The sequence below is a fragment of the Sorex araneus genome, chromosome 5 (assembly GCF_027595985.1).
Source record: "Sorex araneus isolate mSorAra2 chromosome 5, mSorAra2.pri, whole genome shotgun sequence".
NCBI lineage: Eukaryota > Metazoa > Chordata > Mammalia > Eulipotyphla > Soricidae > Sorex > Sorex araneus.
Genome location: NC_073306.1, coordinates 26,837,233 through 26,863,152, shown reverse-complemented (window position 1 = coordinate 26,863,152; position 25,920 = coordinate 26,837,233). Strand labels below are relative to the sequence as shown.

Here is a 25,920-nt window from a genome sequence, read left to right as displayed (position 1 = left end):
TTTCATTTGTATATTATATCTGAAACAGAAATAAATGGAAAGCTAGATGAAATTGCAATCAAGATTATGTTGTCTCTCTTTATCTTTATCTTTTTTTGCACTCTTACAACTCTGATACCCTGTCAATATTTGTTGTATTTGTTTACTCGAAAAAAGATGTGGTATAACCAAACTGATGCTTATGTCACAGGAACATCAAAGTTACAGTGTTGTGTTTATAGTAGGTCTACATATTTGTTTTTAAGTCTTCCTTAGTATTTGTGTGCATCTTCTGGTAGCCTCTTATGGAAGAGGAGCTGAAACCTGAAAAACTGTGGAACATAAGATGTGAAATTGAAATATTCAATATGAAAAATGTTAAATTCCTTCAGTGAAATGATACAATGAAAGTAGCTGGAAAAAGAAAAACCCAAACAGAAATTGGGAAAACTAAAGACAATTTTAAGAAAAATTGTTTGAAAAATGATTTTACCCTTGTCAAACAAAATGGACTTCAATGTAGAAGTGATTGATATTTATACATTGACCATTTTTTCATTTTGGCTATGTTATCCTGAGGCTGTTACTATAAAATAATAACATTAGCAATGTCATATTAGCATCATGCAAATATACAAAGAATAAATTGGGATCATTTCAGTTCACTCTTTTATATAATCCTTAATCTAAATAAATTAATGCATCATCTGAATTTATGTTCATATAATTCTGAGAAAAAATTTTAAAATAATTGCTAATATCTTTGGCTGATTACAACTCTTTTATGATCTTTATGGAATACAAGGCAACACAATCAAGAACTAACCTTGCAACCTCATGTAAATGAAAATAGGACCTTTTTCTCAGCTTTTCTGGTCAGCTCCAATGTGAGAGTTAAAAGTTTCCCTGTGACTGTCTCTCTTAGTTCCTATAGATCAATATATAAACTTGACTATCATATATGGAAGAACCTGGCTATAGGCTGGTTACTATTTCTCCCTACAATTAACTTCAGGGGTATAGATACAATGACAGTGAAAAGGTTGCTTTACTTGGTAGCCAAAATTGGGCATTAGCAGTATAAGTCTGTTTATACGAAGCAGAAGCAGACACTTGTCTTTTACATTTGTTTAATCCCAAGGGATGGGTTATTTCTAAATAACCCATTTGAATAGGTAGTGATGACAGTGATGCCAAGCCAAAGTCCTATGTATTGATTTCTATGTCTAAGGATAAAAATGGCAAAGTCTTTACCCAGCAGGCCCCCTGAGGTGGAAACTGTATCCGACACCAGAATTGGTGCGCATCCAATGCCTATCAGAGTTTAGAGGTAGCTATACTCAAGGACTCCAGGACGATTTCTCATGTTGCAATTCTGCTTTCCTACTACCTCTTTAGAGGTCTCCTTAGTAAGGTATTCAGCTGAGATGCTTTTCAGTAATTAATGCTCAGCCCTTTAATCTTAGGAGGGAAGGAGAAAATAGACTAAAACATTTTTCTGTCTCTACTTTTCCATTCCTTTATTTTTCTGTCCCCATCCTGACCTTGGTCCTAAAATGACAGGTGACTTTTTAGCAAGACACTATTAACCCAACCTGTGCTTGAATGAGGGCTGGAGTGATAGCACATGGATAAGGCATTTGCCTTGCACACAGCCGACCTGAGTTCGATTCCTCCATCTCTCTCGAAGAGCCTGGCAAGCTACCGAGAGTATCTGGCCTGCTTATTGAATATACCAAAAATAGTAGCAACAAGTCTCACAATGGAGACGTTATTGGTGCCCGCTTGAGCAAATTGATGAGCAAGGATATGACAGTGACAGTGCTGAATGTCACTTAGCTCTTTCTCAGAGATATTGCATGAAAAAAGCAGAACTCTGAGAAGCCTGCTTTATTCGCTCTTTTGGCCTCCCATACCATAACAATAAGGGACACAAGCCTGACTGTTACTTTTCAATTTTGTTTGTCAAATTGACCACTTCAACACCTGGCAGCTCTCCGTAGGTAGCACAAAGAAAGAGTCAATGAATTTACAATAATAAAAAAAGTAGGTAGATATTTCTTGTAATCGTATATTTTGGGCATTTTCTACTTAAGTAAATAAATTTTCCTATTTTCCCTAACTCATCACAGAATTGCGTTTTCTCCATAGGATGGAAATTTCTTGTAATCAATAGTATACATATGCCTATCCAGTTTTTATTTTTATTTTATTTTCTCTATTTGCTTGGGGATTGGGATACAGCCAGCAGTGCTCAGGGCTTACTTCTGACTCTGTGCTCAGTAATCATGCTTGATAGTACTTGGGGAACAATATGTAGTGAAGGAATTGGAACAGGTTCAGCTGTATACAAGTAAAGTGCCTATTGTTGTAATCAATTACCATCACATGCTGTTTTATTTTGTAGATTTTTTTTACTCTGAAAAATTCTACTTTATTTTCTGAATCAAAAAGAAGTATATAATGTTAAGTTCATAATGTTAAACTTTCCATTGATCTCTCAAAATACTTTCCAGCATTGTTAACAGTGCTCAGAGCTATGTAAAAGTTGACATCCAATATCACATTTTCAAGAAAAATTGTTTAAACGTAGAATCGGTTTCTAAGTATCTTTCTCAAAGCTCAAAGCATTGGCAATTCTCTTTTTTAAAAAAAGAGTTTTAATCATTATTGAAACTTTTTAAATTTTCAATTTTTTTATTTTAAATTATTAAAATTTTAAATAAATATTAAATTATTTAGAGTATTTTTTAAATTTTTTAGATCATGAATTTCTGGTAGAATATAAGAATCAAATATTAAAATGCTTATTCCTGAATCATAATTTCTCCACTTCTTTCCATTTTAACAAGGAAAAGAGATTTGTGCAATAAATCAAGGAGTTTCATCTATGGACATTAGTCAGATACATGCCCTCTTGTGAGCATGTTTCAGAAATGTATCTTGCCTATATCCTATGGATACTTATAAATATCTGAAAGAGAAAAAATGCAATAGTGTACTCTGATATCGAATTTGAGATCAAGATAGAAGGAAGTGCCTAAGCCTAAAAAGCTTAATAAATAACTTTACCGACTGCTTCTAAATTAAGGAGCCAAGTATCCAAGTTTAATTGAGAGTTGTCACAGTTCTGAAGTCATCAGTGAGACTGGTTTTTGAATTTGAGACACAGCCCTAACTCATAACTGCAGAAACCCTGGAGCTTCATGAAGGTGACAAACCAGGTTTGTCTTATGCAAGGACATGGGTTGGTTTCTTTCTCCCCCTACTGATTCACAATGACTGGAAAGGTCACTCCTTTAGAAAATTGAATATCAGTGAGAGGCATAATGAATTCTGAATTACCACACTACTCATTCCACTTACCTCTGATTTTAAAGTAAATGAAGGAAATGACCATGGTAATGAAGACTATCAGAATATACAGGACCACTGTTACATCTTCCAGCCACATAATATCCAATTGTGTATATGGTTCTGAAGCAGGAACTGCAGAGAGTACAGGAAAGCAGTGTCATGGCAAGAAAAAGAAGGATGATTACAAATTACTAACAGATTTACTTTTCAAGGTCCTATTGATCAGTACTTTGGATTCCTATAAAGGTGAGGGAGAAGTAGGTTGAGCTATGTAGAAAGTGGATGATCCGGGAACTGAGTGTATTTTGGGTAAAGTTGGAAGGTGGTTGCAAAGTGCCAGATACCCAACCTTTTATTCCAGAAAATGACACTTGCTTTGGGTGCTGAGATTCTAAAGGACAGATGAATACATTATGCATTTATTTTCTTTATCTGGTGCTACAGGTTTCTTGGAGCTTCTTGACGAAGCAAAGCCATATTGGATGGACAGGATCTCTGTGATGAAAGTATACTTCCACTATTCTCAAAAGTGTTCCTCTTAATTGGAAAAAAATATATCCATTAACAGATCTCTTAAAAGTATAAAACAACTTGTTTCATAACATTGAAAGAGCCTCCAGTACGACATCATTGGAAGGACGAGTAGAGAGAGGCTTCTAAAATTTTGGACGAATGGAGATGTTACTGAGAACGCTCGAGAAATTCGACAATCAACGGTATGATGATGATGATGATGATGATGATGATGATGGTGATGATGATGATGATGATGATGATGATGGTTTCATAACATTGGTCATGTATTGTGCTGGGTACACCATTGTCAACAACTAGATTATCTGTTTCTAAATCAGACCTCTATGTCTATAGCAATCACTTTCCTTTCTCAATCAATATTTATCTCTGTAATTTTATAGAAGTACTCAGTTCTTGAATAATCATAAATCTCTTTTAAAAGTGTAAAGACATAGTTTTATTAAAAAAATATCAAAACTGCTGTGGATATATATGTAAAAGAAATGAGAGAATGGGCAGACTCAGAAAGTTTTACTGTTGGGTGAGTAGTTCTACTTTATAACATTAACATTTACTTTGATTTTTGTTTTTGTGTTTGTTTTGGGGCCACATCCAATAGTGCTCAGTGTAGAAGGTGGATGATCCTGGAAATGAGTGTATCTGGAGTAAAGTTGGAATGCTATAAGTGCTTACTCAGATAACTGTGTATGTTTAAGCTAAGGTCTTTTTCTCTCACTTGCTTTCTCTCTCCTTCCTTCCTCCCTCCCTCCCTTCCTTCCTTCCTCCCTCCTTCCCTCCTTCCCTCCTTCCCTCCCTGCCTTCCTTCCTCCCTCCCTCCCACCCTCCCTCTCTCTCTCTCTTTCTTTCTTTCTTTCTTTCTTTCTTTCTTTCTTTCTTTCTTTCTTTCTTTCTTTCTTTCTTTCTTTCTTTCTTTCTTTCTTTCTTTCTTTCTTTCTTTCTTTCTTTCTTTCTCTCCTTCTTTCTTCCTTTCCTTCTTTCCTTCATAAAACTGCTCATGCATGGAAAGTAAGCAAGATCACAACAAGTTATATGTGAAGAAAGATATGTTCTTAAGAAAGATGGGGGGAAATGACAGTACTTTTCCCTGCTGGATGAACATACCAGAAAGGAATTGTGATAGAATTCTAAGACAATGATAATGTTAATGGTGATAAATATTATGGTAAGATTTAATGTTGAACTGTGTGCGGCCAGGATAAATTAATTTATATATTTGCTAGTTTAGTTACCAAGTTAACTCTAAAGAGAGTATATATGTATTACCGAAGATATTTCAAAGATAAGGAAATTGAAGTTCAGAGAACTTAAATAAATCTCCTAAGTTTAAAGTTAATGGAAAAACCAAGGGAACCTGTCTGTAGAGTACATCTTTTAAACATTTTGCCACATTTACTGATAACTGGAAACAAATGGCTGGATTTATTGGAAGATTCTCTATGCATAAGTCAATACAGACTGACAATAAAAGGTGTCTGTTGGATATTCAATCCATGTCATTGTTTTGTTTTAAGAAGAAACACTTTCATGCATTTAAGAAGGCAATTAGATTTATTGTAAACTTTTCAGAATAAGAAACACATAGTTGGAAACCCAGGAGTCATATTTTTACTCGTTAGATTAGTTGATGTAAGAAAATCAAATTCATGTTTTATATTTGCTTTTCAAAGTGAAATTTATAATCAGCATTCCATAAGAATGCCAGAGGTTTTTTTTGTACAATTCTACTAGTGTCTTGTATATCCTGGATATTAATCCCTTATCAGATGGTTATTGGGAATATATTCTTTCCAATTCTGTGGGCTCTTTCTGTATTTTGGTCACTGTTTCTTTTGAAGTGCAGAAGTTTCTTAGTTTGATGTAGTCCCATTTGTTTATGTTTGCTTCCACTTGCTTGGTCAGAGCTGTTCCATCCTTAAAGATGTTTTAGCTTCAGTGTCATGGAGGGTTCTGCCCACATTTTCCTTTATGGAAGCCTGCTTCTGAGCGGAGGAAAGAAGGCAGATGGAATAGAAAAGGGATCACTAATAAAATGATAGCTGGAGGAATTAGTCGGGATGGGAGATGTGTGCCAAAAGTAGATAATGGACCAAACATGATGAACTCTCAGTGTCTGTGTTGCTAGTCATAATGCCCAAAAGTAGAGAGAGAGTATGGGGAATATTGTCTGCCATGGAGACAGGGGGAGGGTGGAAAAGGGGGGGTATACCAGGGATATTGGTGGTGGGGAATGTCCACTGGTGGAGGGATGGGTGTTTGATCATTCTGTGATTGTAACCCAAACATGAAAGCTTGTAACCATCTAACGGTGATTCAATAAAGTTAAAACTTAAAAAAAGGAATGCCAGAGAACTAAAATCTAAAGGTTTTATAATTTACTAGAAATTTATATGTGTTAAATGAATTGATAAATTACATCTGAATTGCTATATATCTAGAAGAAATATATATATATTAGTTCAGAAAGATTGATGGCAAATGGAAAACTGGCTAGACAGGAAGGGAGTCACCAAATGGAACAAGGGAAAAGCAGCATTCTTGGAAAGACTGTTTAAACAAGATCAGTAGCAATTAAAAAATGAATTAGTAGATGATCTTTTGCATCCTAGGTAGCAAGGGTTCTGAATAGTGTGGTTGAGACTTTGTAGTCATTAGCCCAAGTTAGGTAGAACAAGAAAAAAATGAAATTTTGATCCATTCTAGAGTGTTCCAGGACAGTTTTCATCATAACAAAAATCTGTAGCCTCATTCAGTCAATCGCAATCACGAAATCCCGTTAATCACCGATTTCTCGGGCAGGCTCAGTAACATCTCATTTCGTCCTTTCCCTGAGATCTTAGAAGTCTATCTCGACTCGGCCCTCCTAATGATGTTGCACTGGGGGCTCTTCAGGGTCAGAGGAATGAGATCCAACTTGTTACTGGATTTTGCATATGAATACACAACATTACTGGTGCCTGCTCAAGCCTCATTATGCCTCATTTATCACTAAGCATCTAGGCTACATGTCTCTGCAGTGCTCTCTTAGTTCTCATACAACAGTTATGGCTAAATCTCTCCTTTTCGTTTCATTTTTTTCACAGAAAAATCATATACTACCCTTGCCCAAACAGGGCAGAGTACATAATGTGCCTGAAAAGGGGTCCTGGCTTTATCTTAACTATCATCTTAGATTTTCAAGGTATTTAATTTATTTGTGTCTAATTTTTAACAACTGATTTTACTGACAAGTGAACATAGGATAGTAAGATGGATAAAAACCAGAAAGCACATAGTAGGGGTTTAATATACTTAACAATATATTTTTTTATTTTTATCATCTTGCTCCTTTCCCTTTGGCAATGTAAATTTGATATTTAGTCTACATATGGAGCTGGAGTGATAGATAGCACAGTAGGTAGGGCGTTTGCCTTGCACGCTGGCTGACCTGGGTTTGATTCCTCCGCCCCTCTCAGAGATCCCAGCAAGCTACTGAGAGTATCTCGCATGCACGGCAGAGCCTGGTAAGTTACCCATGGTGGATTCGATATGCCAAAAACAGTACCAACAAGTCTCGAAACAGAGACATTACTGGTGCCTGCTCAAGCAAATCATTGAACAAGGGGATGACAGTGACAGTGACAGTGACAGAGACAGTCTACATATGGCTGATATGTAAAATTCTGCCATAAGCCTTTTTTTTAATGATATAGGAAAAGCACTCCCAATCACATCTGGTTTAAGTTCAGTGTATTTAAATTACACAGAAAATGAGTAAATTAGAATTCTGTGAGAAGACTATCCACATCTTATGACTTCTTTATTCTAAAAAGTTTGGACTATAACCATAACTGCAGCTAGTGATAAATAAATATTATACTAGGGCTAGGGCTATTGTCAGTAATACAGCACTTGCCTGCGTGGACTTGGCTCAAAATTAATTAATCAGCTAAGCAAAAAATAAAAATATTATTTATCAAACTAATCATTGCTTTGTTTATATAATGTTCATGGGAACCTGAAAAATAGTGCTGAGGGCACATTTCAAATATGTTGGATTCAGCTATCCCAGAACTTTTATAATTAGCACTTTTGTGTCATCCTTACAAAGAGCAAAGAAAGAGAAGAATTGTTTCCAGGTGGCCATGAACACTAGGGAATTGACAATATTATACATGTAGACTGAGTCATTTTGAAAAGGTTCTGCTGTGCATTGCTTTCTAAGAAAAGTCTGATATCCCAAGTTTAAGATATATTAAAATTTTGCCTCCTCTGAGCTTAATATATGAGAAAAATTGGTATATTTGATTTACTTGTATCACTCGTCATCCTGTTGATCTTTGATTTGCTTGAGTGGGCGCCAGTAATGTCTCCATTTGTCCCTGTCTCGTGCTAGTGTAGCCCAATGGTATCTGCTTGCTCCACGAACAGAAAGAACCTCAAACCGTTCATTCAGGGTTTTGACAAAGAAGTCTGACCATCTCGTAGGTGGGAGGCCACATGGTCTTTTGAGGTCACGTGGAATCCAGTCAGTAACAGCTCTAGTCCAGCAGTCATTTCTGAATCGCATTACATGTCTGGCCAATCTGATATTTGATGCCTTGGCAAATGAGACACTGTCCCTGATTCTCGATCTTTGATGGAGGTTGGAACTCCAGATTCCTTCTCTCACTTGAGTGAAATGTGATACTTCAAGCATAGCTCTTTCAATTCCTCTTTGGGATACCCAAAGAGTGTTCTCATCCTGTTTTCATATGGCCCAGGTCTCTGAGGTGTATGTTAGTGCAGGAAGAATGATGGAGTTGAAAAGATGTGCCCGGAGCCGGATATTCTTTATCATCTTACTCACTTCTTCGAAGTTCTTGAAAGCGTTCCACACTGCTCTCTTCCTCCTGTACAGTTCTGGCACCAAGTCCTTCTTCATGCTGAATTCCCAATCCAGGTACACATAACTACTACAATAGTGGATGTTCGTTCCGTGGAGAGCAAATGGAATGTCAGGGACTAGTTCGTTATTCATGAACATTGTTTTGGTGAGATTCAGCTGCAGTCCAACATATCCACACTCACAGTTGAAGTCAGCCATCATTTGTGCCGCTTAGCTAATGTTTCATGTTATTAGAACGATGTCATCAGCAAAACGGAGGTGGTATAGTTGCTGACCATCTATCTTACTCCCATTCCTTCCCATTCCAGTCGTCACATGGCATTCTCGAGGGTGGAACTGAAGAGTTTCGGTGAAATGGCATCACCCTGCCAAACCCCTCTCTTTATGTGAATGATCACTTCCTTGTAGAATGGTGAGATCCTGGTGGTGAATCCGTGATACAGCTCATGGAGGGTCTTGATGTACTGAGTTTGAATGCCCTGTTTGGCTAGGGCTTCAATGACCACTTCAGTCTCAACAGAATCAAAGGCCTTCTTTAAATCAATGATCATTAGACAGAGTGACATCTTGAACTCTTGCAAAACTTCAATGAGCTTGGTCACTGTGTGGATATGGTAGATCATGCTGAATCCTTTTCGGAACTCGGCTTGCTTGCATGGTTGTCCTTCATCTACTGTTCTGCCTATTCTATTCAGGATGACTCCAGTAAACAACTTGTAGGCGACAGACAACAGGTAGATTGGGCGATAGTTGCCAATGTCCTGGATGTCTGCCTTCTTGTACAACAGAATGGTCCTGCTGGTTTTCCAATGGGACGGAACCTTGCATACAGACAGGTAGCATGTGAAGAGCTGAGCCAGTGTATTGACAAGTACTGGCAGCAGATTCTTCAGGTTTTGGGGTCTGACTTTGTCTGGACCGGGTTCTCTAAGGTCTTTACCAACAAAATGGCATGTCAGATTTCAGAAGGGAGGACGTTGGGAACAACATATCCATCCTGTGGAATTTGATATGTGGTCAGGTGGACGTGGCTGTCAAAGAGATCTGAGTAGAAGTCATGAATAGTCCTCTCCATTGCCCTTCTGGAAGATGTGATAGATCCATTAGGATGTCTGAGGGCAATGGTCTTGGTCTTGTAGTTGGGAAAGGACAGGTGAGTGTTGGGAATACTTTTCCCAGCTTCTGCCTCATCAGCCAACACTGCTGCTCTTCTCTATTTGATGTCTTCCTTTATTACTTCTCTGCACAGCTTTTTGAGCTCAGATGTTAGCTTGTGGTTTCCTGATGCTCATGCCAAACCACGTTGGCAAATGAGCTCGAGAGTTTCTGCAGATAGGCATCTGTTTGTGGCTTTCCCACTCTCAGCATTCTTCGCCCAGTCATGGAGGTGCTAAACTAGTCGATCATATTCCTTGTCAATATTGTCAATGACAGCATCTTCCCACATTGCCACAATAGTGCCAAAGAGCTCCCAGTTGGTGGTCATTCTGGGAGTTCTATTCTTAAACTTAAACTTTATAGTCCTTTCTCCTCACTCTGAAGTAGAATTTTGCATGATGGAGAAGGTGGTCTGATCCCGTTTGGAATTTTGGGACAAAAGCGACATCGGTCAGTCAAAACCTTTGATTGAATATGATGTGGTCAATTTCATTGTGGAACGATCCACCAGGAGATTCCCATGTCCAACTTTTAGATTCTGCCATCTGGAACTGTTAGTTCACATGATGAACAGTCTCTCACCCTGTTCATTGCATTCTAGGCCATGGGTCCCAATGTAGAGTTCTTTGGGCAACCTTCTCGGTCCTATCTTGGCATTAAAATCACCGACAATGATCTTGTAGAATGTGTGGTCTTCTTTATAGAACTTCTACAGCTCCATGTAGAACTTCTCAATTTCTTCTTCATCGTAGTTGGATGTTGGCATGTAGACAATGAATATAGAAACTGCTGGCTGTGAGCCACATCTATTCAGGCGTAATCGTCCGATTTAGGTTGTTAGGCATTCAAATGAATCAATGCTCATGGACAAGTTCGTGTTGACAAGGACACCGACACCACCAATGCCTCTGTTGTTGCATGTTCCGAGGAACAGTTCTTCTCCAGTGTCAAAAATGGCGTGATATGATTCATGCCTTCTTGTTTTGGTCAGACCAATGATGTCGTACTTGATCTTCTGCACTTGCACCATCAGGTGTATCACTTTCCGGACTGCACGGCCACTTTTAATACCCATTTTCCATAATTTTCGTGCCATATTTTATAGGGTTCAAATATGGTGTGAACCATGGGAACATCTGTAAGGGTGATTGGAGGCTGCCTTAAAAGCCTCCATCCCTCATGGGTGTTTGAGCATTGTATAACTGAGACTTTAACCTGAAAGCTTTGTAACTTTCCACATGGTGAATCAATAAAAGAATTTGAAAAAAAAAGCCTCCATCCCTCTTGGAGCAAGCTACCCAGCAAGCTACTGAGAGTAGAGCTGGGCAGAGCCTGGCAAGCTACCCATGGCGTATTTGATATGCCAAAAACAGTAACAACAATGGTCTAATTCGTCTGAACAGTGAAAGAGTCCCTAATATGGCAGCGTCAAGAAGGACAAGCAAGGAGAGGCTGATAAATTTTATAAAAAAAGGTATAGTTGATTAGGGGGAGATAATTAGATTTTTTGGCACCAATGCACGTGTGCATGCATGCACGCATGCACACACACACACACACTCACAAAGCATTAGATAGAAAATATTTTTTCTTTCTCTGGCAGTCAGATGAATCAGAACTTTGTATAATTAATTTATAAAATTCAAGTAAGTATCAATATTCTTTGGCTGAATATTTTATCAAGAGACTATAATTGAAAAAGGACACAATTTTCAGAATGTTCCCACCTTTTTGATATCACATACCTCTGTTCCAATGCAAAAACACACTAAGTCCGAAGATTAGAAGGAATGAAATGGAGAATATTATAATGCCACCCATCCACGGAGGACAATTACAATGACAGAAACCTGAAAAATAATAGAGATATAATTAGTTATTATTGGTGTGGAGGTACTTTGTATTGGGAAAAATGTATCAAAGAGACAAGGGCTATATTCTAATATAATCCCTTGATAGTAATGAAGGATAGAGTTATGTTCAAAGACATAGGCAGAAAACTCAGATAAATAAGGCTGCCTCTGGGTTAGAGAGAGAGTACAAGGGTAAGGGGCAGGCATGCAACTGACCCTGGTTCAATTCATATTGCTGCATATGGTCCTCTAAGCACTGCCAGGAGTGATACCTGAGCACAGGTAGGTGTGGTCAAAACAAGCAAACAAAAAACATAAATGAGAATACCTGTGATTTATTTAGGTTCAAGACCTGGTTAACAAATGAATTAGTGGATAGTTAATGAATGTCTTCTTATCTGTTTTAATTTTATTAAGGTAGAAACAGTTCAGATATTCTGTAAGAAACTTACCACAGAGAGGAAAAGGTAGGACAATGGTGAAGGAAGTGAACATCTGTGTGGAGGTTGTGGTGTAGAATAGTTCATGTATAAAATCCTAGTAATAACAGTTTAAACCACAGTGCTCTCCCAGAACCCAAGAGTGGGTAAAGGACATATGTCTTACATATAACCCATGAGATTAAACCTTCCTGAGGAGGATTGGTTTAGGAATAAGAGTCATGTAGCTTTAGCAACCCTAGCACACTTTTCATCTTACCCATTAAACATACCTTTCCATGTGCAACATCCTTTTATACGACATGTCTTTATGAAGACCAGCAGAAGAGCCACAATTAAACCCAGCATGAATATCCAAATATCAGACCATGAAAACAGTGCATCTGAATTACAGAACCGGAAATGATTCATCAAAAATATGTTTCCACTTAAAGCCCCCGTTATCCTACCTGGGAGAGCTTAGGTGGTATAAGACAGATCTATGAGGCAGTTTCTATTGGATTGGGCTGAATCAGATGTCAACTTGAGAGGGGAGCAAAAATTAATGACGACAGGCTCTCCTTTTATTTCCATATATTTCTCAAGGGACTGGAGCGATAGTACAGTGGGTAGGGTGTTTGCATTGCACACAGCTGACTCGGGTTCGATTCCTCCATCCCTCTCGGAGAGCCTGGCAAGCTACCGAGAGTATCCCGCCCGCACGACTGAGCCTGGCAAGTTCCCCATGGCATATTTGATATGCCAAAAACAGTAACAATAAGTCTTACGATGAGACGTTACTGGTGCCCGGTTGAGCAAATCGATGAACAATGGGACGACAGTGCTACAGTGCTATATTTTCTAGGACAACCAGAAAGAGGCAGCACTTGCTTCTCCCCTCAAAATCTCAGTCATAGTTCAGGAGCTAAGGTTAGTTAAGCTAACTAACTCACACCTTTTGATTTTGCATTTTGCATAAAAGTGGTTCTGAATTCTCCAACAAATTCACTGGGTTTAGCACTATTAACTGCCCTAAGGAACACATATGCTTGTAACCTTTATTTCCTACTTATGTAAACAAGCCTTAGCTTTCTGATTTGTATAAACATGCGTTATTTTGGGAATTTGATGTTTTTCTACTCCGAGAAAAAGGCTGTCCTCTTTCTCTAAAATATGCAGTTCTTATATACAAGGGAATGTTTTTAGAGGCTGCTAGAGAACTAGTCAAGAATTCTGTGCTTTCCAGCCTTTGACTTTGAGTCTGCATTTGCACTTCTGTGTTCACTGCAGCACTATTTGCAATGGCCAGGATTTGGAAACAACCCAAATGCCTGAGAACAGACAACTAGATAAAGAAATTATGGTACATCTACACAATGGAGCGCTACAAAACCGCTGGAAAAAAATGAAGTCATGAAATTTGTTTATATATGAATGAACATGGAAAGTATCATGTTGAGAGAAATAAGTTAGAGGGAGAGGGACAGACAAAGAATTCCCACTCTTATCTGTGGGATCTTTTATTCTGTTCTGATTTCATCGAAACTTTATTTATTGACTTTTCTAGGCCCTTGAGGATGTACTGTGAATTTGGATAGAGATTGCATTGAATATATATAATAGTTTAGGCAGGTACTAATAGTAAAAATATTATTCTTCCAACCCATGAGCATAAAATAGTTTTTAATTTCTTAAGGTTCTCTATCTCTTTCTTTTTTCTCTCTCTTTATTAAGTGATATCTCTTTCTCCTATGTCTTTAGTTAAGTTGAATTCTGTAATATTTGATGTTTTTGAATAGCATTTTTTTCATAGTTGAATTTTATTTTTTATTTTTTTATTTCTTATTTTTATCTTTTTATTGAATCACTTTGAGATAGGTTATTACAAAGCTGTTCATGATTGGATTTCAGTTCATACAGTATTCTAACACACATCCTTCCACCAGTGTACATTTCCCACCACCAGTATCCCCAGGTTCCCTCCCATCACCCCCCAACCCCCACCCCATTTGTGGGATTTTTTTTGAATGTTTGAGCATAATACCTAAAGACAGTAGAAATGAGATCCAGAAGGACCTGTCTATGGAAAGAAGCTTGCCATAAGTTGTGGGGGTGTTCAGTTAGGATAGAGAAGGGACCACTATGACAATGATCATTGTAAATAATCACTCTGAACAAGAACAGAGTGCTAAAAGAACGTAAAGTTATACATATGATAATCTATAAGTAACACTGTAGAAAAACCACAAGTCTAAAACAGGGGTGGGGGAGGGAGAGAGACACACACACAGACAGAGATAGGGAGAGAGAGAGAGAGAGAAAGCGTCTGCCACAGAAGAAGGTTCATGGCAGGGGTGGGGGGGGCCATAGTGGGGCATTTTATACTAAATAAAATAGGTAACAATTTTTGAGATTTGAGCAAAGGGTGGCTTGTATGTAACATGGTATTTGGAGAAAATTACACAATGACAGGTATAAAAAGAGGTTTTTTGGATGCTATACTTTGCCAATATTCAGACTATGGATGTTGGTATCTTGTATTTAGATGGAAGCAATAAAATGTTGAGAAATTATTAGATGCTAGATATATTTTAAAGTGTGGACTAGCATTATCTCATAGATATGATATAGTATGAGAGAAAGGTGGAAGTCAGAGATTTCAAGGATTTTTTTCCTGAAAATATAAGGTGTAATCATATGGCAGTGAGTTAACCAAGTCAGAAGGTGATTAATAGTTTAGTTTTTTATGTATTTTGTTTGTGTTCTTAGAATTCAACATTGGAATTTTGAACATAGAGATGATACAAGGTTTGGAAAACAGATGTGTACAGAAGTTATTTAATAATCCATTGTCATGTTAATAATGAAACAGAATTAAGTTCCAAGAGAGAAAAAAACTCATGAAACTCTTATTTAGAGAAGGCAAAGAGGACAAGGTGGATTATAAGCAAAAAAAGGACATTGGTGGAGGATGTTGGGCCCTTAGTGGTAATGAGGTCCAGTAATTGCATAAAGACCACGTTACCTTAACTATAACAACAATGAAAATAAATAGAAATAAAGTGATATGACGAGTAAATAAAAAGAATGCCGTGGCATAGAAATTAAGTAAAGAAAGTATATTAATGTATTGGCTGGAGCGAATAAAACAGTGGTAGGGTATTTGCTTTGCACACGGCTGACCCAGGTTTGATTCCTCCGCCCCTCTCAGAGAGCCCAGCAAGCTACCGAGAGTATCTTGCCCGCACAGCAGAACCTGGCAGATACCCATGGCGTATCTGATATGCCATAAACAGTAACAAGAAGTCTCAAAATGGAGATGTTACTGGTGCCCGCTCAAGTAAATCGATGAGCAATGGGATGACAATGACAAATAATTTCTCATTAGTTTGCAAATTTTATGACAATGACCCTTAGAAAGAAAAAACACACTATTCTCACCTTGTAGGATAATGCGTGTGATCTCCTCTTGACCAGTCACAGAGTTTCGAAGGTAGCAAGTGACATTTCTATAGGATCTAATAAGAAGGGTCATCTTCATGTTGAATAATTTGTCTGTATCCCTTGAATACGATTCTGATGTAGCTGAAATGATTTGTCCTCTGTCATCTCTCCATTCCATTTGAGGCCGTGGGAACCAACCTTCTGAATTACACTCTAATAAAATACCTTTGATAGTAGATGGATGCACAAGAATTCGTGTCTCTACACTTGTCGCTGATTAAAAATAAAAAGGCAAAAATAGCATCTTTAGGTGAAGGTAAGGGAAATGATATACAAATACAATATTCTGCTATCCCTATTCTAATTTCCAAGATCTTGGCTATAGCCAAGCACCACTGGGCACTGTTTGTCTCCACCACTTAATCAAAGGGTAAACAGGATAAGCCAGACAAAAGAGTCACTGCATACAAATTAATAAAATTGTAGCAAATATAAGAGGAGGAAATGCTTGTTTCATTCTTTACTTAAAATTATTCATTGGCTATGTGTAAAATTTAGAAAACTGAGCAAGTTTCTGTGATAAAAAATGAAGGTCATCAAGATTCCAGCTCAAAGAATTTGTAGATTGATGTTTCTTCTTGCATCCACCTATAAGCTGCTACAATAAGTTACAAGTAAACAATCAGTAATAAAAATGAAAAAAATTAAGTGAACGTTTAATCTTTATAATCTTTTTATATAGTAGATATTTACATAAAACAGGTATAGCAGTAGATGTCAGTTTGGAGAAAACAATTTTTGAAAATTTCTAAGACATTGCCTAGAAGTTTGGCAAGACTTGCATAACATACTGGTAAAGAACAAAAGGACAGAGATTTAAAGTGTTAGTCTAGTTTTGTCCAATAAAAGTTTCCACAATAATATAAATATTCTGAATATGCTCTGTCTAATGCAGTAGCTTTATTTCATGTGATACCATTAAGTACCAGAGATGTTGTCAGTGATACTATATAATTTGTTTTGAAACTTAATTATTAATTGTATTGAAGTATGAATGCAAGTAGCTTCATATGTGACTGAGAGACTATCATGTAAATGATTTACATCTAGGTAATAAACTTAGTATCATAATAGTCAACAAAATGTTAATACAGTTGTGTCTAAAATCCCATACCGTGCTCTCACATTTCTATAGCCCTTCAAGGTACTTAAAATGCTTTATATTTTCACAATTTCTTGTCTCTCAGAGAGCTTCAAGAGTGAAAAAATTGACTTAAATATTATATATACCTACATAGCAGAGGACTCTGAAGATTGTAGATAAAGGTCATTTAAAAGTTACTTTGAAACTCAGTAAGCAAACAGTGAACTGGGTAAGAAGGAAACGGAAATAATAATTATCATTAAGTAATTTATCTCATATAATGTTTTATGCTGTATAAAACTTTCTATTTCATAAACATCCCCCTACATATAATTAATTTTCCTTATTTTTGTTTGAGAGCAACGCAGAGAGTCCCTTGCCCGCACACCTGGCTGTCTTCCCTGGGGCCCCTGGGAGAGGATGGTCTCCAGCTTCCCTCCCTGCCCTGAGCAGAGCTCCTGGTGGCTGAAGACCTCCGGAACCTAGCCACAGCCATGCTCAAGGACCCTCTCCACACATTCGGACAAGCCTCACACATGAAGGTACCAGCAGAAGAACCCAGGTGTGTGTAATCCCATCAACGGCCAACATCCAGAGACTTAAAAGCATGGTCCAAGAAGTGCGCAGCCGATTTGCAGCCATGCAATATCTTTTAACCTACTTCTCCCTCTGAGAGAAACTAGCAAGCTACTGAGTTTCCTGTCCACATGGTAGAGCCTCGCAAGCTTCCCATGGTGTATTCATATGCCAAAGACAGTAACAAGCTGCATCTTATTCCTCTGACCCTGAAAGAGCCTCCAATGCGGCATCGTTGGGAAGGCCGAGTAGAGAGAGGCTTCTAAAATCTCAGGGATAGAAGGAATGGAGAGGTTACTGAGACCACTCAAGAAATTCGACAATCAATGGGATTTCGTGATTTTTGTTTAGGCACTATGATTTCCAAAGGTATAAAATTAAGTGGTATCTGTGACATAATTCATTAGGTAACCTGAACCACAGTGACTTCCAGTGTAGGATTACATAGCCTCAGGTAGTTTAGGTTTATTGGGTTACTCCCATTACAGTGCTCCCATTCCTTTTTGTTTATTTGTAGCTTCTTTCTTAGTGTTCTGTTGACTTGTAAATATTGTTTTTCTCTTCTCCTTGAGTCCTTTGCATAGTTTATTCTGAGCAATGTCCTTTTTGCATGGACACAGAAAGACATAGTAAATGCTATGCTTTTGTTACCTGGGAGTCATTTGACTCTACATGATATTTTCCTCCTGGCCCATCTCGATGCCAGGGTAGCACACAACTCACCGCTTGCCCTGGGTCCGTCCCGTTCCTCGTCCGGACCCTGCTTAGGTCGAGAGAACATATATATGGCCATAATTTATACATGGCTGTAGGATAACATAGCCTCAGGTAGTTTAGGTTTATTGGGTTACTCCCATTACAGTGCTCCCATTCCTCTTTGCTTATTTGTAGCTTCTTTCTTAGTGTTCTGTTGACTTGTAAATATTTTTTTTCTCTTCTCCTTGAGTCCTTTGCATAGTTTATTCAGAGCAATGTCCTTTTTGTATGGACACAGGAAGACTTAGCAAATGCTATGCTTTTGTAACCTGGGAGTCATTTGACTCTACATGATATTTTGCTCCTGGGCATCTGTTCTCTTGACCTAAGCCTCAGCTGCCTTTACTTCCTAGCACCCCCAAAAGCAGGGTCCTGAAGAGGGACAGAACAGGCCCAGGGCAAGCGGTGAGTTGTGTGCTACCCTGGCATCTGGCCAAAGTGCCAAAGTGCCTAATACTTAACTATAAGTTAAGAGCTTGATCATGGACAAATGTTGTCATGATCCAAACAATGATAACTAGATTTGGACCCTGCTGGGTTGAGGAATGATGAATCTGGCCTGAGTGCTGTAGTCTGAGTCTGTGGCAAGATGTTGCCAGGAGAGAGCTGCCTTGCAAGCCTTAATGTATCTCTTGCTATGTCCATACAAAAATAACTAGTATTAAGATGTTAATGAGTGTTTGGAATAAGGAGAGGAGAAAAAAACCCTGAAGAGATATTTTGCCTACTGGCAGTCACAGTGGGGAAGGGCTTTGGAATGCCCCTAGGTTGTGTCTCCTTTGAACCTGACAGCCCTCAGGAAGGACTTTCTTATGTTGATTTTGCTACCTGGCAGTGTGTAACCTAGGGGCCAAGGGAGAGAGTAAAAAGGGAGGAGAGAGATGAGAATCCAGGCTGCAGTAGATCCAGAGAGAGGATGGAGCTGGGAGTGCGGGATATGAGAAAGATGGAAGATTGAATAAACGGTAACTAATCAGCAACCAGCTTGGTCCTCGTTCTTCTTTTGCCTGTCCTTGGCCAACAGCCATCCTGATCCAGCCCATACACAGCGGTTCCAGAGTACCAAACGCAGGCGGTGAGACAGAGCCGCACGGAGAGCCTGAGAGTGCACACACCCCTTGGCGTGCTTTAGTTTTTTACATTCCAGTATTATTAAAAAGATACAAAGAAAAATAATTATATGTATTTATATCTATAGTTTCATTAAAAACTTGGAAACATTTTAAAAATAATTGTCATTATCATTAAGTAGACTATTATAAAGATATATCTAGCTTACAGTGTCAAAAAACACTGATATCACATATTCAAAGGATCTTTTTACAAATATTTGTTGATATTTTACATATCTAGTAGTATATGTAGACATAGGAAAACAGAATTTTCATACTGATAAAGGCATTAGCACATACACTCAACTCTTAACTCTGCACTCTTTCTCATTTAAACTCTAACTGTATTCAATTGAACTTGTTAACCAAACCACATAAGATGAAATGGTGAGAAACACTGAGAATTTTCCTAAATGGATTGAGAGATATAGATGCATATAAAACTCAAGGAACCCATCCTCACCTGTGACCTTCAATTCTGTGATGGCTTCATCATAGAATTCACTATCTTGGAATAAGCAGTGGTATGGCCCATCATCATCAACTCTGACACCAAGGATCCTGAGGGTCACTTTACCCCTTCCAATGTCTTCTTTCAAGAGCTCTGTTCGTTCCACATAGTTGGAAACTGTTTCTCCATATATGTCTTTACCATCCTTGTATAAGTGAACAGGTTGTGTGTAGCGGTCCCGGAACCAGCGTATCTCCATGTGTTCTGCACTTTGTGGTGGGGAAAGCTGGCAACTGAGCTCAACTTCTTCTCCCAATGAAACCAAAACTTGTTCCTGTAAGGCAGTCACTGTAAACTGTCCTGGGAAGGGATTTTATAATGATTATATGTGTATGAGTCAAAACACACAAACACACACACACACACATGCAGACACATACACATACACATTTCCACATTTTAGTAAGTTCTAAGAAACTATGCTGCTACATTTAATTAATTTGTGTATTTGTTACTAATAGACACCACTGTATCACTGTATCACTGTCTTCCTTTACTCCGGGCACCAGTAACAGTCTCCATAGTGAGACTTATTGTTACTGTTTTTGGCATACCGGAATACACCACAGGGAGCTTCCCAGGCTCTGCCTTCGGGCGAACAAATAATTATTCTAGATTTTATCATGCTTAAACAAGGTGGAGTTTTCTTCATAAACACCTCTTGTTGTCTGTGAGTTAACACTGCTGGAGAAGTGAATGCAGAAGCTGACAAGATCCAAGCAGAGGCAGGGAGGGTAAAGACGCACCTAGCCTATGGTTCTCTAACCTCTTCAACCAGCTGCCTTCAGTACGGCCTCCTGCTTTGCACCTATTCTCCAGGCTGTGCCCTGCTTTTCACTTGGGCAGAGAATCTCTGTCACTGTCAAAACTGTCTCTCCTGTGTAACTCGATATCAGAAAGATGCTTCTGGGATAAGGACCACACAATGCTCTGAAATTATTACAGACGCTTAATGAAATGGTATCTAGGGAATTTACAGCACCCCCCCCCCCACACACACACACACACAAGGGATGCATGCCTTCAGAACAAGCCTCTGTGGACCATTCCCTTCTATCACAACCTTGGAGCTCAAATTCTCCTAGAGACCAGCTTTCTCTCAGAGGTCGGGCATAGCACAATGGGGAGACACCTCCCTGGCTGCATGGGAGGTGTCCTCAGAGAGGGACAAGACTGTATTTGGGTTCCTCAGAGATCTGGACAAAGGGGAGGGGGGAGGGGAGGGAGAAAAGGTATAGTCTTTAGAAATCACTGTGGAGGAAATACTTATTGCCTGTTTGCACTGGGCCAAATACCACTGGCTTGACTGGACTGGGTCCAACAGCAACTATTCTGGGAGGTCTGCTGTGAGCATCCAGGAGGAGAAAGAACTCTGGAATGAATTCCAGTTAAATGGATGTCCCACAGCCAATCAGGTTTAGCCTGGTGAGATTAAGTTGGTGTCATGAACTTTTCTTGGGTTTCTGGGCCATATGGTGGTGCTTAGGGGTCACTCCTGGCAGGGTTTGAGGGACCATGTGGTGCCATGGATAAAATCGGAGTTGGCTCTATATGAGGCTTTTAATCTTGCATATTTGTGTGGCCCAACATGAAATCCTCCCTCTTTTTGAGCTACATTAGCAGTGCTCAGGGCTTACTCCTGTGCTCCAGGATCGGAGCTTGGGAAACCACATGAGATGCTAGCCTGCGGAGGCTATGTGCAAGGCAAACACCCACCTTGCTGTAATTTCTCTCTGGCCCCAGAAGTTTTCTTTTAATCACTAATTGTCTTCTCATAAAAAACCCCCAACTTCTTCTCAGGGCACATTTTAGATTTTTGCCTAAAATTGTGTATCCAACTGCAATATTTTCCTCCTAAATGAACACTCAATTGCCTCTCATTTTGGTTTTTTAGTTGAGAGCAACAGTTCCTTATAACATTTAAAATACAATATTTAGGAACTAGCTCTTCATCTGTTGGTATAATGAGGAAGTTACGGTGTTAAGTGTTAGGGAGAATTCCTGGGCCTGGTTCATGAGACATTGATTGCTAGTTCTTTAGACTGGATATTGTTCCATCATACATTAACAGCATCCAAGGTCTGGAGAAAGCTTTCAGAGGTCTGCTTTGTCCTCAATGAACAAAGAAAGGCCTCTGAAAAGTCAGACACAGAACTAGACAAGAAAGCAGAGTCACAGACTTCAAGGGCAGTACACAGCCTACAAACGTTTCTCTCGGACCACGAAGTGTGGCTTTTCACTTACTGCTATACAGCCAATTCTGGGCTGGATCTTTTATTTGTAGCATCTTTTATTTGCATCATACATAAGAGCCCGGAAAATCCTCTCAACATGAAAAAGCAGCCTGCACGGGATTAAAGGCACTGCAAACAAGCCAGAGAGCCGGAATCTCCCCAGGGTAGTCTGTGGCTTGGAGCAAGGCCCTCATATCTCTTCAGTCACGCGCGGCTCTCTAAACAAAAGGGGTACAAGTGGGGTTAAGGTAACAGGATACTGAGAACAGAGTGCGTGGCTGTGCTTAGCGCGGTCCTTAGCACATACTGAGTGCAAGAATAGACACCACGTTTTATTTTACAACATGACTCTTGAATGGTAATTTGAGCTTCTAGATTTTTAGACACCACTTGGATTTAATACTTGCTTCAAACTCAAAGAAATGTACACTTGGTGAAGGGATGAGTATTGAAACACTCTATGAGTGAAAATCGAGCACGAACAACTTTATAACTGTGTGTCCCATTATGGTTCAATGTTAAAATAAAACAAAACAAAATAAATCATCTATTTCTTATTTTTCTATCAGCATCTCTTCAAGTTTATTGATTATTCAGAGATTTTCAGATCATTGAGTATCAATATGGTAGTTGTCCTAAAGACTTCAGGTAGTTTACAGAGGTCTGATATTGTTAGGAATCCTTCTGAACTTTTGATGCCCTCTGTTAACAGCACTGAGGGTTGTTTCTTTCCCTCACATTGTCACTGGTTCTATGTTAATTAATGACTGGGCCTGTGCCCCAGCCTGCCACCCGGACCTCTTCCTGCATTCCTGGAGCTACATCCTCTCCCCAGCACAGCTCCTCCAGTATGAGCGACCTGCTCTCTGTCTCAGGTGTGTGACCCCCCCAGTCATTGCCTGAATCCCAGCCTGCCTCCCGGACCAATCTCTCCAAGCATTCCTCAGGACCTACAGTGCAGCAGGGTGTGTGGCCTCAGCTGCAGGAGACATGGCCTCTGCAGTAGGGAGTGTGACCTCTAGAGGTGGCCTCAGTAATTTTCCCCTCCCCCAAGACTCTGAATTCACATCTCAATCTCCTTTACCTGTGGAAAATTCTGTGGAAAACATCCTGGCTATCTCAAACACAATAGGCCAACAGTCTACTAGTTTATTCCAATTTCATCAAAATACCAGTGAATACAAGAAGTTGTACAAGCCCAATATAAAAGAACATATGCTCTGAAGCTTCACTAGAGGCCTCACATAAGTCACAGAAGAGCACCTGAGAGGAAGGTGGTATTCTAGAAGAGGAAAAAGGCAACCACCATAGACTGAGCTCATCCAGAATCCTTTCTCATGGCGAGAGTGGAATACTAATAGTGAACTGGAAGGTCCCACTCCATACTACCACAGCAACATGAAGAAACAGTGTAAATCCCCACCACGAGGATAGGATGAAGAAAAGAGTCCAGAAGACTCAATAGAGGTTACCCACAAATGCGATCTCACCAATAAAGAATTCAGAGATGAAATGTTGAAGATGTTCAATGAACTCAAAGAAACAGTGGAACAGGCATCCAGTAAATTAAAGGAAGACATGAAAGAAAGAGTGGAATGGACAGCCAAGAAAATACAGGAAGAAATGAGAGCAGAAATAAAAGAGCTACACAGAGACTCTCCCAATGGCTCCCTGGCAGCAGGAGTTCCCCTGGAACCCCCCAACCCCCTGAGCTGTGTGGACACGCCTCTCCGCTCCTCTGTAACACCCAAACTGTCAATCAGGTACTCACTCGGAGGATTGTGACCCTGCCTACCCCGCCCTGTGCCCCAAGAGATTACTGGGGGCATGGCCTGTATTTCAGGGGGCATGGCCTAAAAGGGGGCATGGCCATTTGATGGAGCGGTGGCCCCTTCTGCAGCTGCAGATGTAATTTTCCTTACATTATACTTTCTATAACCTTCTTCGAAAATCACCCTGGCCAACTCAATCATTCTTTGCCAAATAGTCCTTTAGCTGACTTGAAATTCACAAATGCTATCAGTGAACAATAGAACCTACCCAAACTCCTTGTAAAGACAGCATAGCCTTAAGTCATCACTAGAGGCCCCACATAAACTAAGAGGAGCGCCTGAGAGTAAGGAAGTATTCTAGAATTGGAACAAGGCTACCATCATCACCTTAGCACAAACAGAATCCCCCCTGCAGAAAGAGGGAATAGGGATAGACAACCAGAAGGCTACAACTCTAGACTTCCATAACAATATGCAGAAACAGTGAAAATCCCCTCCATGAAGAGAAGATGAAGAAAAGATTCCAGAAATCTCCATAAGGTCCAACCACACACAGGACCTCTAAGAAAAAGAATTCAGAGAGGAAATCCTGAAGAGAGTTGATGTACTCAGAGCAACCATGGAACAGACATCTAATAAATTAAGGGAGGATATGAATGATGCTTTGGAACGGTCAACCAAGAAAATGCAGGAAGAAATGAGATCAGAAATTTCAAAGCTACGAACAGATGTCACAAAGCTACGAACAGAAGTCACATAAATAAAGGATTCGGTAGATGAATTAAAAATCTCCATAGGTACTCTCAACAGTAGAATGACTACAGCTGAAGACAGAATCAGTGAGCTTGAAGATGAGCTGCAGAAAGCTTACAGACAACAACAAATAATGGCAAAAGACCTCAAAATGGCTATAGAGCGAATCAGAGTCCTTGGGGTGACTTCACGAGGAACAACATAAGAATCATTGGAGTAGCGGAAGCACAGGGAAGTAATCTCAGTGAAAAAAACACAGTGAAAGACATCACTGCTAAGAAATTCCCAGAGCTGGAGAAGGCAGGCGTCCAGATCCAAAAAGTCTGAAGAGTTCCAGCAAAAAGAGACCCGAATAAAAAGACTCCCAGGCATATCATAGTCAGAATGACGGATGCTGTTGATAGAGACACAATTTTGCAAGCAGCAAGGTCAAAGAAGGAAATCACATACAAAGGAGAACCCCTCAAATTTACAGCAGACCTATCAGAGGAAACGCTCCGAGCCCAAAGACAATGGTGGGACATAGTTAAAAAACTCAATGAAATGAACGCCTCACCAAAAATACTTTATCTGGCTAAACTCTCACTCAAACTCGAAGGAACCATACACTATTTCTCGGATAAACAACAGCTCAGGAACTTCATAGACTCAAAACCAAACTTAAAGAAAGGACTAAAAGGGCTATTGTAAGTCAAGAAAGAACCCCACAAGAACAACCAACCCCACAGAAAGATGACACAAAACCCCATGACAATAATCTCTCTCAATGTCAATGGCCTAAATGCACCAATTAAGAGACACAGAGTGGAAAAATGGATTCAGACACTAAACCCAACATTCTCATGCCTGCAAGAGACACACCTGAACAGTCAGAGCAAACACAGACTCAAAGTCAAAGGATGATAAACAATCCTGCAAGCAAACAACTCCCTCAAAAAAGCTGGGGTGGCAATACTAGATTTCCGACAACATAGATTTCAGGTTGAAAAAGATCGGAAGGGACAGCGAAGGTCACTTCCCATTTATCAAGGGATATGTGCAACTGGAAGAAATCACACTCTTAAACGTATATGCACCTAATGAGAGACAGCTAAATACTTAAAATAACTCCTAACAGACTTTAAGGAGGACATTGCTAACAGCACAATAGTAGTCTGAGACTTCAACACTGTCTTATCACCTCTGGATAGATCGACAACAACAAAACTCAGCAAGGAAACACAGACTCTGAAGGAAGAAATAAAAGAGAGAGGCCTAATAGACCTATACAGGGCTTTACACCCCCAAAAGAAAGAATACACATTCTTTTCCAGTGCACACGGAACATTTTCCAAAATAGACCATGTACTGGGCCACAAGACATACCTGAATAAAATCAGAAAAATAGAAATAGTATCAACTATCTTCTCAGACCATGATGCTATGAAGATAGAAGCTAATCACACACAGAT

The 25,920-nt window shown here is 39.3% G+C and overlaps 1 protein-coding gene across 1 annotated transcript in view; it reads right to left on the bottom strand.

The window, feature by feature from the left end:
- Positions 1 to 226: 226 nt before the first annotated feature.
- LOC101539945 (putative selection and upkeep of intraepithelial T-cells protein 1 homolog) overlaps positions 227 to 25,920 on the bottom strand; it is a 64,914-nt gene continuing 39,220 nt past the window's right edge. Inside the window, exons 2-6 of the mRNA XM_055138393.1 lie at positions 19,663 to 20,010; positions 15,609 to 15,884; positions 12,461 to 12,571; positions 3,346 to 3,468; positions 227 to 303 (exon numbers count right to left, since the gene is read on the bottom strand). Of these exons, the coding sequence (XP_054994368.1) occupies positions 227 to 303; positions 3,346 to 3,468; positions 12,461 to 12,571; positions 15,609 to 15,884; positions 19,663 to 20,010 (935 nt within the window). The remainder of the gene's footprint in view (positions 304 to 3,345; positions 3,469 to 12,460; positions 12,572 to 15,608; positions 15,885 to 19,662; positions 20,011 to 25,920) is intronic.